The sequence below is a fragment of the Cricetulus griseus genome, chromosome 2 (assembly GCF_003668045.3).
Source record: "Cricetulus griseus strain 17A/GY chromosome 2, alternate assembly CriGri-PICRH-1.0, whole genome shotgun sequence".
Classification (NCBI taxonomy): domain Eukaryota; kingdom Metazoa; phylum Chordata; class Mammalia; order Rodentia; family Cricetidae; genus Cricetulus; species Cricetulus griseus.
The window spans coordinates 63,560,486-63,579,359 of NC_048595.1; the positions used below are offsets into that span (position 1 = coordinate 63,560,486).

Here is an 18,874-nt window from a genome sequence, read left to right on the forward strand (position 1 = left end):
GAACCTGATAACACAGATTTTTAATTCTTGACTACTTGTTGTTTCTTAACTTTTAAAATTAATAGTATATCCAGAAAACTAATGCTTAAAATAATACCTTACATTTAACTGAACAGTGAAATCATATTATTGTCATTTTGCAAATATCATTTCCCAATCTAATGGGTTGGAAGTCAGCGAACTCTGTTTACAAGTAGAAAAGCCTAAAGGAATTGATTTACCAACTAGAGAGTAAGTCAGGAGTCCAGTTTTATACCTAGACCTTAATATATAAATGCATAAGACTGCTGTCCTGTTATGGGTTTGTCAGTGGTGGTCATGATCCTCATAAGCCTACAAAACTGGATTTTTGCTTTGCTAGTACTCATTCCATAGTAATATCTAATTTTTATGACTCCTGTTCACTTGATAAAGTGTATTTGAACACCTCTACTTCTCAAACATTAAGGTAGCCTAGATTTTTCCCTCATCAATCATTAATCAACACTTAAGTATAATAAAAATAAATTACTCAGAAAAATTCATGCATGTAGTCAAATTGTCCTAAAGGTTTCCAAATGGTTAATGGCTGTGGTAAATTACTTGGAGTTTATTTATTGGTACTTTTGTTGTTCGTTGTTTTGTTTTGTTTTTGATTGTTTACAAAGCCTTCAAACTGGTACTGGTCCATCTAAATGATTATAAAACATTCTAGTTTCAGCCATTTTGCTGAAAAGTCACTGAACTAAACAATGTGTGTTTCTGCCATAGAGCTCTTTAATAAATGCTTTATTTATTATCTTTGATGGTTTCTTGTTCCCTTAAACCAGCTTGTCCCATAAAACTGAGTTGTTCTTAGCAAGGAACTTATTGTGGACTCCTTATATCCATTTTTCTTTTTTAGGGGTTTTCCATTTACAAATGTAATAGTTACTAGGTAATGTGATCAAATGATTGAGAACTTATTGGGGAAGAAGTCCTGTAGGCTTTCATATTGGTGGGATCCAGAGGATACCCTGGCATTGAACTCTAGAAATTTGTGCAATTCTTCAGTGTATTCATTAGCAGACATTTTGGTATGATATTGTTATACCTTGTTATACCTTACATTTAATTTAACAGATTGTGTGTGTGTGTGTGTGTGTGTGTGAGAGAGAGAGAGAGAGAGAGAGAGAGAGAGAGAGAGAGATTTTCAGATTTCCTTACCTAGACTCTTTTTTTAACCTAAATAAGTAATTTTAATGTCACACCCTCAGTTTTCTCAGAGGTAGCTACTCAGTCTTACCAGACTTCTAAAAGACAGTGGTTTTAGAAGAAGCAGCAGGCATTGTGGCAGCCAGGAGAAAAAAAATAAAACATATAGGATGGTTGTGTGCCATGTGTGAGAGATGGGAAGAAAGATTGGGGAATGAGATGATGTTGGTGGTTTTGATGATGGTTCATTTTGGTTTCTGTGGCTCATTTAATTCCCTCAGCTGTGATCTTGTGCATGTATGTTGAACTATAGTTTTAGGTTCAGAATGCCTGGGCAGAACCTGGAGAAGACATGACTATATACTGCTCACAATGGAGTTCAGCTTAACAGAAATGAGCAATCACAAGAGCTATTTGTTAGCAAGAAAAAATGGTGTAGAAGAGGGCCATACAGAGTTCTAGAAAGAGCCTTGTTCTAAAAACATTCTACCTGTTGACCTAACTATAGTATATAGAAGAATGGTGTTCAGTTAGTACTGTGGAGTCAGTGAACTGAAGCATCAGAATTTTGGCGTTCAAGGCTTGGACTCCAAGAGGGCATCTTGGAACCTTCACAAGTTGTCTTTGTATACTTCACTTCTGATTTCATATCTTTTTAACATTCCCCATTCTCTGGATTCTATTATGGTGGCATGGAGCAGGTGTCATACTGTCAATGAAATCATGTATATAACATCATGATTTACTTTTTTTTACATTACTACAGCACCAGAATTTCCTTCTGTTCCCCACATTCCAGAAACAAGGCTCTGAGGAACATCAGTAACTATTAGTGACCATTGTCTAGTAGCTGTTGTAGCACTCCAGAATTGTCTGAAGTTACTAGCCGCCCTTGGCATCAACAGGGAGTTTTTTACTTTCAACAGGGAGTTTTTTAGAACATTTCATCTTAAAGGCAACTATTTCTATATGATAAGGGAAAGGGAAAGCATTTTGACAGTTTTCATAGGAATGGACATCCACACATGCTGACTATATAAACTGATATGAGAGATGCTATACATCTCTCCAATCTGCTTTAAAGAAGTAATTCAGATAAATGCTGGCTATCTACTCACACTAGCTGTGATGGTTCAGAACATGACTGGTCCAGGGGGAAGTTCATATCCAAAGGCTAAGGATAGACTTTCCACTGCAAAAATAGTCAAGGTTCCTTCATCCTCACCCTCTTCCCTAGCGTAACATCTTATGTAATCATGGCTCAGTTGCTGAAATATGGGAATCAAGATCGCTATGACACTGTTATCAAATCCAGAGTCTTTCTGCACATTTTGCTACTTTTCCAGCTAATGTGTCTTTTCTGATCTAATATCCCTAGCACCACACAATCACATCTTGACCGCCTGCCCTGTAACTACTGTACTTTGAAGAGTTTTATCCAGTATTGTATACACTGCCCCCTCAACTTTGGTTTTCCTGATCCTTCCTTGTAATTGGGTTGAAGAAAAAAATGTTTATAAGAGCTACCTTCCCAATCATCATATGCCATTAAGAGTACAAGATGACAATATGCCTCCCTCCATTGGTGTTAGCTTTGATCAGTCTCTCCAGGCAGTGTCTATTAGATTGCTCCAGTGTAAAGCTAGGATTTTTGTTTTTGTACCTAATAAGTGTGTTGTCATTTTAAGTTTGTTTTGGTGTTTAACCCAAGGCTACACACATGCTAATCAGTTTCCTACAGCTGAACCAGTTCTCCAACTCCCCCAGCACCATTTGTTTTTCTAGAAGGTTTTGTGCTTTCTTAAGTTGATGGTCAGAGATGAAGCAAGTGTCGTGCACGGAGGGCTATAAAGATCCCTGATCCTGGTGGGCCTAAGAAATGATGCCGTAAAAAAAAAAACTCACATAGTGATTATTTAACTGTTTGAATAGATTTCTCTCAGCACATGTTAAAATGGATTGCCTGACATTACATTGCAGGATTCTTAAGTCCTACCTCCAGGCAAATATCATAGTTACTAGCAAAAATGAAAGTGTGAAATGCTTTTTAATGTATATTTAACAGCACATAGTCTGATGATGGCTGATGTATAGTCTCTATGGATTCCCTTTGCTATCACAGGAGGATGCTGAGAGACAACTTTTTACATGTTTTCTTCTATCTAAAGCCATTGCATGCTTGCTTTTCAGGTATCTATTCCTGTCCTTTCAACAAAATCCTGAAATATCATATACTTTAAATGTACGTCAAACTTTAAATGGCTGGGTTACAGCCAGTTTTCAAGAAGAGAAGTTACCTTTCACAAATGATGTTTCCTTCACTCTGCCTCACAAAATTGCCTAGTCTTAAACAGCATAAAAATACAGGCATTTAAAAAAGATCATATGCAATATAGTGATGGACTTTTGAAGGAGTGATGCTATTTTACTTATCTCTCTCTTTTTATTAGTTATTCCAAAAGTCACATAACTCTCATTTAAAGGAATTTCCATCACTGAATCTAGTGTCATGTCTGCTTGACTTGAAGAAGTACACATCATGAACTGTATTTAATTCTTTCCTGTGGTGTCATTATTTAACAAAGATTAGGGAACAATTTTTTTTTTCATTTATACTAGGTTGCACAGCAAGAGTTCACATCTTATACTAATATATGCTAAAGAGTTGCATAGTATATAGATCATTATTGTTAAAATGGCATTACTGAAGGCATTTTACATCACAAAGCCCCAGTGGTCCACATTTTGTTTGCCTTGACATTATTAAACTCAATCTGTTTCTATAATTGTGACTGTAATTGCTACATTTGCATGGCAGAAAAGTTTGCTTTGTGTGTTAACTTTTATTAACACTGCTCACATGCCGTTTTCTGCTCTGGCTCTGTGTTTCCTAAGCTGGCAGAGCACCTTCAGTAGTATTGAATAATTATGCACAATCAATAAGTTTTTTTTATTTGTCTTTGTTGTTTCTTTGATGTGGCCTATAGGACGCTGCTGGCAAAGTACTGGACCGCTGGGCCATCATGTCTCGAGAAGAGGAAATCATCACCCTTCAGCAGTTTCTGCGGTTTGGAGAAACCAAATCCATTGTGGAGCTGATGGCAATTCAGGAGAAAGAAGGGCAAGCTGTGGCTGTACCATCTTCAAAGACAGACTCGGATATAAGGACTTTCATTGAGAGCAATAATCGCACCAGGAGCCCTAGCCTCCTTGCTCACTTAGAGAACAGCAATCCTTCCAGCATTCATCATTTTGAAAACATACCAAACAGCCTTGCATTTCTGCTTCCATTCCAGTATATAAACCCTGTCTCAGCCCCACTGTTAGGGTTGCCTCCCAACGGGCTGCTTTTAGAGCAGCCTGGACTGAGGCTGCGGGAACCTAGCATTTCAACCCAGAATGAATATAATGAGAGCAGTGAATCTGAAGTATCTCCCACACCTTATAAGAGTGATCAAACACCCAATAGAAATGCCTTGACTAGCATCACTAATGTGGAACCCAAAACCGAGCCAGCATGTGTTTCCCCCATTCAGAATTCTGCCCCAGTCAGTGATCTAAGCAAAACTGAACACCCAAAAAGCTCATTCCGGATTCACCGTATGAGAAGGATGGGGTCAGCCTCCAGGAAAGGAAGGGTATTCTGTAATGCATGTGGGAAGACATTCTATGACAAAGGTACTCTCAAAATTCATTATAATGCAGTTCACCTGAAAATTAAACATCGATGTACTATTGAAGGTTGCAACATGGTCTTCAGTTCCCTTCGAAGCCGGAATCGCCACAGTGCAAACCCCAACCCCCGCCTTCACATGCCTATGCTAAGGAATAACCGAGACAAAGATTTAATTAGGGCTACATCAGGAGCTGCCACTCCAGTCATAGCAAGTACAAAATCAAATCTCACACTCACAAGTCCTGGTCGGCCCCCAATGGGTTTTACCACTCCTCCACTAGACCCCGTCTTACAGAACCCTCTCCCTAGCCAGCTGGTATTTTCTGGGCTAAAGACTGTACAACCAGTTCCTCCTTTTTATAGAAGTTTACTTACTCCAGGGGAAATGGTGAGTCCTCCAACCTCCCTCCCAACCAGTCCCATCATTCCAACCAGTGGTACCATAGAACAGCATCCTCCTCCACCCTCTGAGCCAATAGTGCCAGCAGTGATGATGGGCACTCATGAGCCCAGTGCTGACCTGGCACCTAAGAAAAAGCCTAGGAAGTCAAGCATGCCTGTAAAAATTGAGAAGGAAATCATTGATACAGCTGATGAGTTTGATGATGAAGATGATGACCCTAATGATGGTGGGACTGTGGTCAATGACATGAGCCATGACAATCATTGTCATTCCCAAGAGGAGATGAGCCCAGGCATGTCTGTGAAGGACTTTTCTAAGCATAACAGAACCCGGTGCATTTCAAGAACTGAAATAAGAAGGGCTGACAGTATGACATCTGAGGACCAGGAGCCCGAGCGGGACTATGAGAACGAGTCTGAGTCTTCAGAGCCTAAACTGGGTGAGGAATCCATGGAAGGGGATGAGCACATCCACAGTGAGGTGAGCGAAAAAGTCCTGATGAACAGTGAGAGGCCTGATGAGAACCACAGTGAGCCATCTCACCAAGATGTCATCAAGGTAAAGGAAGAATTCACAGATCCCACTTACGACATGTTTTACATGAGCCAGTATGGACTGTACAATGGCGGGGGGGCCAGCATGGCTGCCTTGCATGAAAGTTTTACATCGTCTCTGAATTATGGAAGCCCTCAAAAATTCTCCCCTGAAGGTGACCTGTGTTCTAGTCCAGACCCCAAAATCTGTTATGTGTGCAAGAAGAGCTTCAAAAGCTCCTACAGTGTAAAGCTTCACTACAGGAACGTTCACTTAAAAGAGATGCATGTCTGCACAGTGGCCGGCTGCAATGCTGCCTTCCCCTCTCGACGAAGCAGAGACAGGTCAGTAAATCTCCATTGGCGGCTCCTGCTGAGGGTGGGGGTACAGTTTCAATCATGGTAGAATTAAAAGTTAGATGTTTTTGATGCACTGTAAGGATTGCCCATATTGACCACATGATCACTAAGCTGCCATGCTCATGAAGAGTTTATGCAGCCAGTGCTTGTTATGATGAAGCATGCAGAATCATGTCATTTTACCTAGTAATGCACGCCATTTTTCTTTGTGTATGTGTATATGTATGTATATGTGTATGTTTCCATGCATCTAGGTATGAATAAGTTAACAGTACACAGTTCCTTGCTGCCCCATGAACCTTTCCTTAGAAGTCACAGCTTTGCCTCGTGGCTTTTTAATTAAACCAATATATTATCTTCATACACACATATTTATCCAATATAGAAACAGAAATTTATGGATGGAAAGAACCATAGGTCCAGGACATCGAGACAGCCTGCATCTCCGTAGGTATAACCAGAAATGTTATCATTCCTTACATAAGTATTTAGTGTGTCCTTCAATTCTTTAAGAATCATGAAACTATCAGAAGACAATGAGGCCAAAGTAATTGTTGATACAGGGAAAGAGCATGGTTGTGTGGGTTTCTTTATTTCAACTCAATAGTGTCTTTGATCACATGTCTAAAATGTAATTTGCTGTGGAACTTCACCACAGAACTGGGGACATGCCTAGGTACATGTTTTAACATCAGTTAGAATTAGATTACATACAGCCATCAGATTACATCCCCCTTAAGTTATGTAGCTATAGTTCTGAAACCATGGGACTTAAGCAGAAGCAGCTGGTCTAAACCTACAATATTTTTTATTAATTCTCTTACAATATGAATGGAATGTCAGGGTGGTCATTCAGTGATGGGACAACAAGGTGATTGATCCCTCACTTATGGAGGATGAGCCTTTGGGAAAATTTTTTCCATAGTAGCCCAGCCCAACCAACTCAGGTCATAAATCAGCAGTCTTTCCTACTTCATGGGATATGTATTTTGGTTCTACACTGACTTTTTAATATTTTCAGGTAAAATTTTATTTCATACTATATGAAATATATATATATATATATATATATATATATGAAAAAACAAAATTACTGCAGTTTCCAAAGACCTACCACCTTATTCTAGTATTTGTTAGTTGGATAGAAGTCTTTGACAAAGCAGAAGGTAGTGAAAGTGCCACTGGAACTGCTGTGGCAGTAAAACCTGTCACCATGACACTTGGGAGGAGCTGGGGATAGCCAGTTTGACCCTAGCCTGAGCTCTGCAGCAAAACCCTGTCTTGATTTTAAAAAAAATACTATAACTGCAAAGCAGTGACCTATCTTTGCAACATTTTCATATATGAAAGATCAATCCTTTTTTGAATGAATGTACATATTTTCTTCTTTTTACTGACACAAAAGAGGTCAAGTTCTGTTCTTTTAATTATTTCCTGCCTCTGCTATCCTGGCTCTATAAAAAAAAAAGAGGGGGGGATTCTTGTGTTACCATTATTTTCAGTCCTAAATTCTTATTAACAGTCCCAGGAAATTCCAAATAAGATACCTATATTTGAATAATAAATGCAGTACCACCCCTCCATTCCAAGTTTGGAATAATATTCTTTCAGATTTCAAGCAGTACATTAGTGAAGATGAGGTTAATCCATTGAAAAAATTTTTCACTGAAATTTTTTAACAAATAGAACAGTTGTGAAAACTTGCGTAAAATATTTATGAAAATGGAGTGTTTGAAGCCAACATTTAAGTTTATTTGCATGAATTCCTTTCACATTTAAGTTTGCTGAAAACATCACAGTTCATAACACTGGGAAAAATAAGCAGCAAAGGATAAGGATCCAAGCCTGGGGCCTCCACTAATACAGTCACTACTGTACTCTCGAGCATACTGCTGTCCAGAACACAAGTGCTACTGTTTCTGTGTCCACACACAGAAGGAGGTGCTGTTGAGATAGAATTTGTTTGTCTCAGGGGAAATATTTACTGATGGAAAAAGAATATTTACTGACGGAAAAAGAATATTTTAGTTGCCATTTTTATTGTAAGGACTTGAGAGATTAGCCACTGCCAGCCACACAGAAGTTAGATCAGGAGGAGTACAGACCATATGTTTCAAAAGACAGTCCATACATTGTGTGACAGTGAAATAGTGTACTATATCCAATCTTTTTCATTTCAGAGTTTTGTCATGAGATAAAGGACAAAATACAAATTGAAAAAGATATCATAAAGTGAGGATATTTTATTCTTGAAATTTGGCTTTCTAAAAACTACACAGACCTTTGGTCCCAACTAAATCCTTTTTTTAAAATGTTGGCATTTATTTTTTTGTCAAAAGAAAGTATTCGCCCTATTGAGATGATGACTTAACACAATGATGTGTGACTAACTGCCACCAAAATAACAAGACACAGTGATGCCATTGAGTTGCCAGCCTCTTCCTGAATCTCAGTAGAGTGGACTTTTCAGACTGGAGTCATTTCCTCAGTGAATGCCAGTCAGTGTATATGTCTCCTTGTTTAGAAGCTCTTAGGTCTCATCTTTGGTCTGCTCCTTAGACTCACCTTTTGGGTTCTCCTCTTTTATTGCTACACAAACTCCAGAAAGCCCATGTTCCTCTTTTCTTCCTTTAATCAAGTGATAGATTAAAACAATGATGAGCTTTCTTACCAACAGACCTTCCCAAGAAACTCTCCTTTGTCTTTAGACCTCCTGTCTCCAAACCATTGCTTTCTACTCTGAAAGAGGCCTGGCTTCATCCATCCTTGACTCCACAGTGTCTTCCTTGTGCAAATAAAGCACCCAAGGGGAAGTTCCATTGTGAGAAGTATCCCCTTGGTAGCTGAAGTATCAGGGCTCCCAGTGCACCAGTTCCAATTCAGGCTTTGCTCCTTTCTTCTGCTCACCCATGCAGCTGCCTTGTCCTCCAGTCTGCAGTACCCTATAGGAGCTGGGAGCAGCTTCTAAGATGAATACACATGAGGGGTGCACTTGAGGTCTTCTAGTGAGCATATTAGTAAGATGGACATGGAAAAATAACATTAAAGTACAATATTTTGGGTTTGGCAGTGAGAGAAGGACACACATCCAAGGGAAGACAAGAGTCAGAAACATTTTCAAAGGTGTCCTTCTGTGTATAGTTGTCAATAATGGTGTGTTTGATCAATTCAAAAGTCAGGAGGATCATTCCACATTAGTGACAAAGAACAAGCTAATATTCCCCTCATCACCAACTAGCTGTAAGAATGACCTTTATTCTGAATGATTGAAGTGAAATGTAAATCATTTCCTCTGTAAAGAGCTCTGTTGCTCAGAGATTATTGTCAGATTCTTTCCTTATGTATCCCTTGATTTTTTTTTCTGCTGCTGAGTTGTTCTGCGAGGCAACAGGAGGCTGACTTGGAGAACTATGCATGTGAGATACTCCCTGGGAGTATCTGACCAAGTAGCCTGAAGCTGCAGTGTGCATAAAAGCATGTTAGTTACACTCAGCAGAGCTTAATTTACCTGTGCTAGTTTTCATCCTCAGACTTAATATTTGATCCTTAGGATGACTCACTGGCCACTCATCTATGCAGAAGAGAAGCCCAGGCATTGTTTTTAGTATTATTATTTAAGGGGTGGGAAAGGCAAGCAAACAGCTAAATCATCTGCCCATTTTCCTAACTTTCTTCATCATTTCCTAGTGTGTTGTTTTATTTGCATTTGCTTTGGTGATTGGAAATTTAAAACCGAAGACCTCCAGAAACTAGGTGATGTGTATAGAAAGAAGTTAGCATCCTTGTGAGCTTTGCCCTCTTCATTTTTTACCACTGAGCAGTAATTGCTGGAGTTTGTCATAGATTGTATCAGAAACACAGGAGCCTCTTCTTCATCCTTACTTAAGGTGTGTGGAGGTTGTTTCAGCCAGATGAATAAATTTTAAAACAAAATAATATGTGCCTAGGGTGATTTATAAATAAATATGAGGTAACCATTGATGCCAAGTGTGAACCTTCTCTTTGATTGCTAGTTAAATCAGTCCAGATTTAAACATGTAAACTTCTTGATTTGTATGGAGTAAGACATCTGTATTTGGTTTATTAAAACCTGCTGATGTCTCCAGAACTAAATTTGTTCTTGTATAGGCCTCTGGGTAGCCATAGCTAAACAGCAGAGATGTATAGTTTTTGCTCATCTTATTACCTGACTTCCAGCCCTGTACAGGTGTGCAGGAATAAATTAACATGAGCTGCTCTGATGAGCCACTGCATACATTAACAACAGAGGTGAAGATGTGAAAACATGCTACCTGCCTCCTGTTATCACCTTCTCAGCAAAGCAGCATCCATTTTTTCCATCATTCTCTATGTTTGGAAACTTATAGAGAACTTTTATAGAGAGAGCTTTTCAATAAATGCCAGGCAATACCTCCAAGAAATGAGCCACTTAGCACCAGTTCAAGGGAACTATTAGTATATGTGCCCTAATGTAATTAGCTGTCAAATAGTGTGTTAATCCTCAGAGGAGAGCTTCTTAATAGATGACTGCTTCATTTCCAACACTGCACCCAATCAAATTTCAATTCTCTGCTTCCAAAATTCTTCATACAGTGAAGTTATGTAGGTCCTCTGGCTTTTAAACGTTGAGATGTTCCCCCACTGATCCTCTGTTTGGTTTCACAATAGAGCCAGCAGATCAATAGGCCTTTTGTGCTTATCTCCATTACTTTCCATCAAAAGCAAACAAACAAAGTAAATCCCCCTCCTGAGTAATTGCTGGTTGTGCCCTCCTCAAGCAAAACTTTGGTAGTAAGATAAACTTCGGTGTCATTCTTGTCCCCGGGGTTCTTTTTATACACTGAGAGAAGAGCAATGAGCAAAACGGTCTCCTTGTATCATGGGGAGAGACTCTGTCAAGCCTAAAGTGAGCCTTGGATCTTCCTAATGACCTCCTGCTGGCCCAGCTGGATGCAAGACAAGCTCATTTAAACCTCTGCTGACCTTTCACTCCTCCACAAGAAGTGCAACCTTCACCGCCACCATCTTCAGCACTGTGTGCCACAGAGACAGCTCAGTGGCCAGCAAACAATTTCCCTCGCATGTGCAAAGAGATGTTTTATAAATGCTGTGGAGGGAAGTTCCTATTAAATCTCTTGTGACTGTGGAGCTCCCACTACAAACAGAATGCTTGCAAACAGCCTTTATCATTGCCTTCCCTGGAAAAGATGCCACTCTTATTACCAGTACTGCCTGAAAAATTCTGGCAAAATACCAAAGAAGGTGCATCATTAGTACCCAGGCAATACACTTGGAAGGGGTCATTTTCCTGATTTCTGTTTCCGGTCCACAAAAATCTATTTGTGCCCCCCTGATAGAATTTCTAGTTGTGAGTATTTCTGATGTGAAACGTCATTTAGGATACTTGATTTTGCAGACAATCCCTACAGTAGGAAGGTGGTAGGAAACTGTGCCCATACTTCACATTCACCAGTGTGACCCTGGTGGGATCCCTCCCTTCCTTCTGTTTACTTGTGTAACCATGGTGGGATCCCCCTCTCCTTCTCCATTAGGTGAAAATCTCCTAACAACCTTCTAAGTTTAAGTATTGTTTGTTTCCAAAGACAAGGAAAGCCTTTGCTGCTTAACATCACAATGAGGTCACCCTGTAAAGCATGCTGTCCTCTCTCCTTCCTCAGGCTACTCAGAAATAGTGTGGTGTTTTCCCCATAAGACCGTCACTAGAAGAATATGGCAGTCCATGAAAGAAGTTTGCACTTGCCAGAAAATTACAGTGTAAAAAATATAAAGGAGATCTGGCAGCTTTGCTTCTGGAGTGCCAAGATGTGTGTATTTGAGAGGCAGGCACACCAAGTCAGAGGAAGAGAGAATACTTCTTAAGAAAAGGACAGTTTTTCTCCAGTCATTTCACATAAAGCTACACTTTAAAAAATACCTACATTTTATGTCCTAATGCAAGCTGCTTGGATTAAAACGAGAGTTGTAAATTCCTGGTAAAAAGCTGTTAGACTGAAGTGTTAGTGATCTTAACTCCACTACTTTGTGGAGTTTATTACCTCTTTTATTAACTAAGGGGGAAAATGTTACCCATTTCCAACTTAATTCTTTTTCTTGCTTGTTCTGATTTTTACTTTACCTTGGGAAAGAAAGAAAGAGAAGGAAAGCCAAGTGACTCTATCTGAACATACGTAAGGGATGGCTCAGTTTTACTCTTGCACAGACAAATCTGAATTGTGCCTGGCCACTCATCGTCATGCTCATCTTCACAGTGGTGCACATGTGCGTTTATATATGAAGACAATTTAAACAGAAAGACCAAAACACAGATCATCCTTAATTTCCAAAAGAGAACTTAGAAAGTGATAGATGAAGTTACTTCATCATGCTGATGGGAAATAGGAAGTTTTCCTGAGAAAAACTACAGATTTCGAGCAAACAACAGGCCCTTAGAAGGAAGCCTTGGAAGTCTGATGGGGCTGAGGGGAGCTGCTGTAACTCTGCTGCCTTTTTAGTCCACTCTGTCACCGAGGGGGCACTGGTGGGTCACTTCGCTCACTAGTAATTGTGTTTTACAGACTTCTAAAGCAATTGGCTCAGTCAGTCCCAATTCAATAAAAGTGGAGAGAGAGAGAGAGAGAGCACTTTTGTTCTATTTTTTACTTGAAATTATTTCATTCAGCAGTCTGTCTTTTTTATTACCAGGACTTGACATTAGCACTCCAAGCTATATTAGCATCCATTTCAGCAGTTCAGTAATGGTATTAAAAAAACACTTAACTTCAACGGTGAATGGTTGTATGACAGAACCATAAAAAATCCACATTAAAAAAAACTTATGTATTTGTCCCAGCAAATTATTTTTCACTTGTTTAACCACTTCAAAACTATGTTCTCCTGATGGGTGTTCAAAAGCACCACCTTTTTCTCAGAGCAGCTGGTGGTGCAGCTCTGTGGGCTTGGGCATTAGGCAGGGGGAGCCCAGTGGTGAGACGGAAGGTAAAACTGTTGTTTACCTGTAGTTAGATTACCTTCCATTCATCAGCAGAGATGGAATTGGCAACCTCAGAGCACCCAAGGTGAAATTCTTGGATCTTTGTACCTGACTGGGATTTGAGTTTTGAACCGAACACTCTCCAAACTTGGGAGCAGAGCCTAACTACTTTGGCACTGTGGTGTGCTCATAAATGACTACATTAGGTTCTAAATTTTGATTAAACCTTCAGTAATTAATCAATGGTAGACATGAAGCAGTTGGCAAGGTCCAGAGCTGCAAAATGTTTAAGACATAAAACATTACGAAGTAATTAGAATATGCTCCTTCAAGAGGAGGGTTGCCTTCAATAAAGAGGTAAATGATAGCATCCTGTTTATTGTGGATGTAGGCAGCCAGAGCAATATGATAAACTGCTGGAGATACACATATCAGTAATCATCCACATTATTAGTACCATTAATCATAATTCCAAAAATATGACAGCTGCAGCCAACTTTTTGACCAATTTTGCTTCTGCCTGTTGGCCATTATAACTTCACTAATAGACCACAGAGCTCCTTTGCGTGGCAGTTTGCATTGAGAATGGAAGGTTAATTATATTTGAGCTGCTGATTTCTTCTCTCCTTGGAAAAGGCTTAGCACTTTGACAATCCCAGGAGCTCAAGGTTGTTAAACCAGTAAAAGTACTTTATTGAAATTTTCTTTGTTGGTGAGGAATGAGATGTTTCAAATGAGATACAAGCGCCAGGCTGGGACAGCACTAATGTTTCTTGCTCCAAAGTGATCCTTGGACAGCAAGAACTCAGTGGTTCTTTAGACCACTTTGCTCTCTTGTTTATAGTCTGCCAGTAGGTAAAGAGTTCAGCACTATACAGTAGTACACCAGGAAGCTCTACAAGATTAGTGGTAGTCTCAATCGTATATGTAGGACTAGAATGTTGGGAGTGGTTAGTGACATTGGGAACAAGAAGCAACTCTTCACTAAAATATTCTGCACTTCCAACCATGCCTGTGGGCTAGGAGGGAAAATTCACAGACATTATCTGGATGTTTCTGCAAGTTGAAATCTTCAGCAGTGTAGGCACATGGCTGGTGGGATAACTGAAGTATGCTCATTGCAACTGGCAGTTTTGACAGCACAAGAGCAACTATGCGGATGAGATTATGCTCACCTGAGTTTTCAAGTTCATTACTTTCATTTTTCCACATACATTTCTAGATGAAGTCCATAGCTAAGTAATATTGATAGTCCTCCAAGATACTATCTCTTTCCATGGGGAACTTAGAAATCCCTAATGTCATCTCTTAACATCACAAATTAACTGTTTGAATGATGTAAAACATTTTAAATATTTCCTCTCTGAAAGAAATCAATGTTCCATATTTCACATGTTAATTTTTTAAATGAAAGACGGATTTGAATGTGAAAAAAGCAGTTCATTCCTATTATGTGGGAAAACATCTTTTGTAAACTCTTTAAATTAGACGGTACAATATGGAACAGAAGATGTGAAGGTTTTGTTTTTGCTTTATTTGCAGCCTGGATAGGTATAAAACTTAAAATGACAGTGCAGATTATCTTTAAAAGAGGCTTTGCCTTTTCTTACCCAACAGTAGCTGAGCACCAGAGGAGCTGCCTGGTTCAGAAATTTCCCAAATGCTGTGAAAGCATAGCCTAGTCACAGTGTAACACTCCCCTTGCATTATAGCTCAACAGGTATGACTGAATAATCGGCACCCTTGAAAGCCTTCTTGTGTGAGATACAACTCAACATTAAAATGGTTAGTGAGCAGGGCTGTTGTTGGATATCCATTCTATACTTAACCTGAGCATGCAGCATACACATTTTCCATCTACCCATCTGCCCTCCCAAATGCCATCACTGTGTTAACATTTTTATGCATTCCACAGCGATGACAGATTGTTTTCTAACTGTGGTGCCAAGTTTAGTATGCAAAAGACATGTTTGCCTCTGCCAACAAACCAATAATTCTCACTAACATCTTCAGAGTTACAGCATTTATAAAGTTGCAAAGTGGAGTAAACAAACCATCTGTTTGGCTTTTCCATATATGTCATGCTTTCTTATTAGCATATTACGATTCATTTAGTAAACAAATTTGGTGATTTCGTTCACGTCAAAGTTAGATCAGAAGCCTGAAGATGATTAACATTCCTGGGACAAGCACATTAATACATTGCTTCCTCTGCAAAGTTAAATGGCTCCTCAGGAGAATCGCCCCTTGTTGACAAGATGAGACTGTCAATTTTGTTTGCCTGCCACGTTAGGGGCCATAAGGGGATGGCAGGCTCTGAGAGAGGGGAGTCGTGTAGGCAGCATAATTCACTGTGAATTGAGAAAAGAAGTCTAATTCTGATAAATGGTCGACCCCAATACATCCTACCTGTTATTACAACAGACGTGCCGTATCTCTGCAGTAAATTAGTTAATCCCCTGAAGAGTTTGGTGGGAGCTTATCTTCAAGTGAATGATTTGAATGGAGAGGGAACTGCCTGCGTGACCAGTGTGGATGATTTGTTTTATACTGAACGGGATTGGAAAAAACGGAATTTCATATTTTTAAAATTTTCTTAGTTTTTGTTTACTGTGTTAATTTTTGCATTTCTTTACTTTTTGGGTTTTTGAGAATTGCCCTATATAATTTTACACTAGATTTATCAGCTGGGGCAGTGGGGGGGGGGTTCTGAAGAGAATCTTTAGTTATTTGAAAAATGGGTAGTGCCAAAATGTCATTTAACTTGCTTAGTTGTAAGCACATGATTGATAAATGGTAGTACAGACACGTTGAGATGATAGTGTCATAGCAGCTCAGCTGAGAGTAGGGAGCAGGGGCTTTCATCATTTGTGTCTGAGGATTTGGAGAGTGGGCTTACATTTCTGTTGGCAAGTATTGCTAACTAACCCTGTATCCACATCTGATATCTATACTTTCCTAGATTGGATAGAAATTCCTCTTCCCTCTCCTTTCCCCCCTCTCCAGGTCCTTAGACAGCTGACCCTTTATGTCCAACAGATCAATGTCCATGAATTCAACCAACCACAGACAGGAAATGTTGAAGAAAAATCAAATTACACCCGACACATAGAGACATCTTTCCTTGTCACTGCTTCCAATATGATAGAGTACAGCAACTATTGGTGAAACACTTACGCCATATGGGAACCAAAACTAATATGTACATGACTTACTTTATAATGAAGAATGTGTGTGTGGTAGATACTAAACTGTATCAGTTCATACAGGGGACTTTTGAGAATCTGGATTTTGGTTTGGAGTTTGTGCTGAACCAAGCCCTGGATGATACAAGGAATGACCACACACACAATCTGCTGTGGACATTTCACTGTGGTCATTTTAGGCATATGTTTGTGGTGACAGAGTGGAGCAGGAAAGTAAATACAAAAAACAAAAACAAAAGTGAAGCCCTAATTCCCATTTTACCTAACGAATTGTGTGATATTTATTCACTAAGCTTGGAATGGCACAAAATTAATTAAGAATTAAATATTGGACATTTTATATAACATATGAACTTGATTTGTGAATTTGTGAACCCAGATACTGGCTGGCTTAGTCACTTTTCTGTTAAAACACTTCACGAAGCAAGGTTTTCTTTTACTCAAAGTTTATGGTAGAAAAGTCAGGGCAGCAAAAGCTTGAAGGGGCTGTTCACACCTCATGCAATCAGGAAGCAGCTGCTCACACCACATCCAGTCAGGAAGCAGCTGCTCACACCACATCCAGTCAGGAAGCAGCTGCTCACACCACATCCAGTCAGGAAGCAGCTGCTCACACCACATCCAGTCAGGAAGCAGCTGCTCACACCACATCCAGTCAGGAAGCAGCTGCTCACACCACATCCAGTCAGGAAGCAGCTGCTCACACCACATCCAGTCAGGAAGCAGAGCGCAGTGAATGCTTATATTCAGCTTATTTTCTTGTTTTATGCAGTCCAGGATTCCCAGCATAGAGAAGACCCACCGCAGTCAAGTTTTCCTATGTCAGTTAACCTAATTACAATAATCCCCACAGACATACTCGGAGACTTACCTCTCAGGCAATTCTAGATCTCTCTAGCTTGCAGGTTGATAATGGAGACTAATCATCACATGATTTTCTGACCTGATCATAAGGCTTCCCTTTAAAACATACAACTAACAACAAAACCACCTGTTCTTCCCCTGTATTTCAAAACCAAACTCAAACTCTGTTTCTATTTAAAATTTTGCTTGTAAAATGTTGCATTAGCTCACCCTGGGCATTTGAGAAAATAGGAAAAAATGAGATGTGAGACCAAAACCCAAAGCAGCACTTGATTTCCTTGTCCACCGGGCTGTTGTGTTTACTTGATGGCATTAAATGCATCTTCTGTGTTCTGTGATTGTCTGTTTCCTCCAAGAAACAGAAAGAACAGAGTGATACATGTTAGTCTAGTGATAGGACTTTCACTCAGCATTCCAAATAAGACAGAAGTCTAGTATCGACACCCTTCTCTGGATCTAAAACCTTATTTTTATTTTTGTGTGACCTCTTAAATTTTGGCAGCTTGATTGTTGAGGGCAAAAATTCAGAGAACATTTGTAACGCCTATGCACAGCCCAAGTTGAGTGTTTTTTGGGACCTACATTTTGTGATGTTCCTTACACTGTAATGGAGTCTTTACTTTCTGCTCTGTCACTGTTGTCATTTTACAAAGACAGGGAAAATGCTTCTACTTCAGGACCGAACTCTGTTTCATGTGAAGGAAAACTTCTACAATACTGTGTATTACTGATCGGATGCCTCCTGTGTGCCAGGTCTTCTCCTTGATCTCCCACAGGCTGACTTACATCTCATCTATATTCTTGAAAGTGGGAGCTAAATTTTAGACCTGTGTTATGAACCCTTACCTTTATACCCATGAACTCTTTATCTCAGTTCTCTTTCTTTCCTTTATTCTGTGAGTATAATTTCCTTCTTGGTAGCTGTATCATTTGCCCAATCAGAGCAAGCAGAAACAGCTTTTTATATCCTTTTAGCTAATTATTAGTCGCCCTTCTTTTTCTGGGTAAATGGTTCAGAACACTAGATTTCTTTCTCTCTTGAAAACAATGCTTGTTTATCCCTGGATGACAGATCCTGGAGGTCCTATTTACTGTCACCCCTTCCCATCTTGGGCTTCTTTTCGCCCAGCATCTGATTGTCAGTGAGTTCTTTTCATCTTTCTTCTTTTTACCTCTTCAGTTTTGCTGATCCAATTAAACTTGTAATATACCTCAAATTGCTATTAACCTTAGGTCTTTGTATCTCTTGAGTACAGTATTTTTATGACAGTCAGTGGTTTGCATTGACTGATTGGCGGGTCTAACAATAGGTCTTTGTTAAAACCAACCGCTGACTTCTGTCCATTCTGTCCAGGCAGAACTCTAATCTCCTGAGGAACGGGACCAGTAGTATCTGCTAAAGAACCTCAGTCAGCCCTCTTTCCCTCATCTTGCTTGTCTTCTTTGCACCGCAGCCACACCGTGACAGTTGGAAACTCCCAAGTCCAAGGCATGGGGCTGAACCAGCAGGCTTTCCCCAGCCCATTATCCTCATTCCCACTCCATGTGTTTTGCATATGGCGTTTGGGAAGATTATTAAACAAAAATGGAATAGATTAAGAAATGAACATAAAAGAATCAATTCTCCTGAACTGTGGTTGCATAATGGAAATCGACTGCCGTGAATGA

At 39.6% G+C, this 18,874-nt stretch overlaps 1 protein-coding gene across 10 annotated transcripts in view; it reads left to right on the forward strand.

The window, feature by feature from the left end:
- Positions 1–18,874, forward strand: part of Bnc2 (basonuclin 2) — a 403,916-nt gene that overhangs the window by 379,148 nt on the left and 5,894 nt on the right. For 8 of the 10 annotated variants that reach the window (XM_035439815.1, XM_027400355.2, XM_035439816.1 and 5 more), the window contains one exon: positions 4,161–6,130. In XM_035439815.1, the coding sequence (XP_035295706.1) occupies positions 4,161–6,130 (1,970 nt within the window). Of the gene's footprint in view, positions 1–4,160; positions 6,131–6,530; positions 7,126–18,874 lie in introns of those variants that run through there. The other 2 variants (XM_035439820.1, XM_027400361.2) reach the window with 2 other exon arrangements.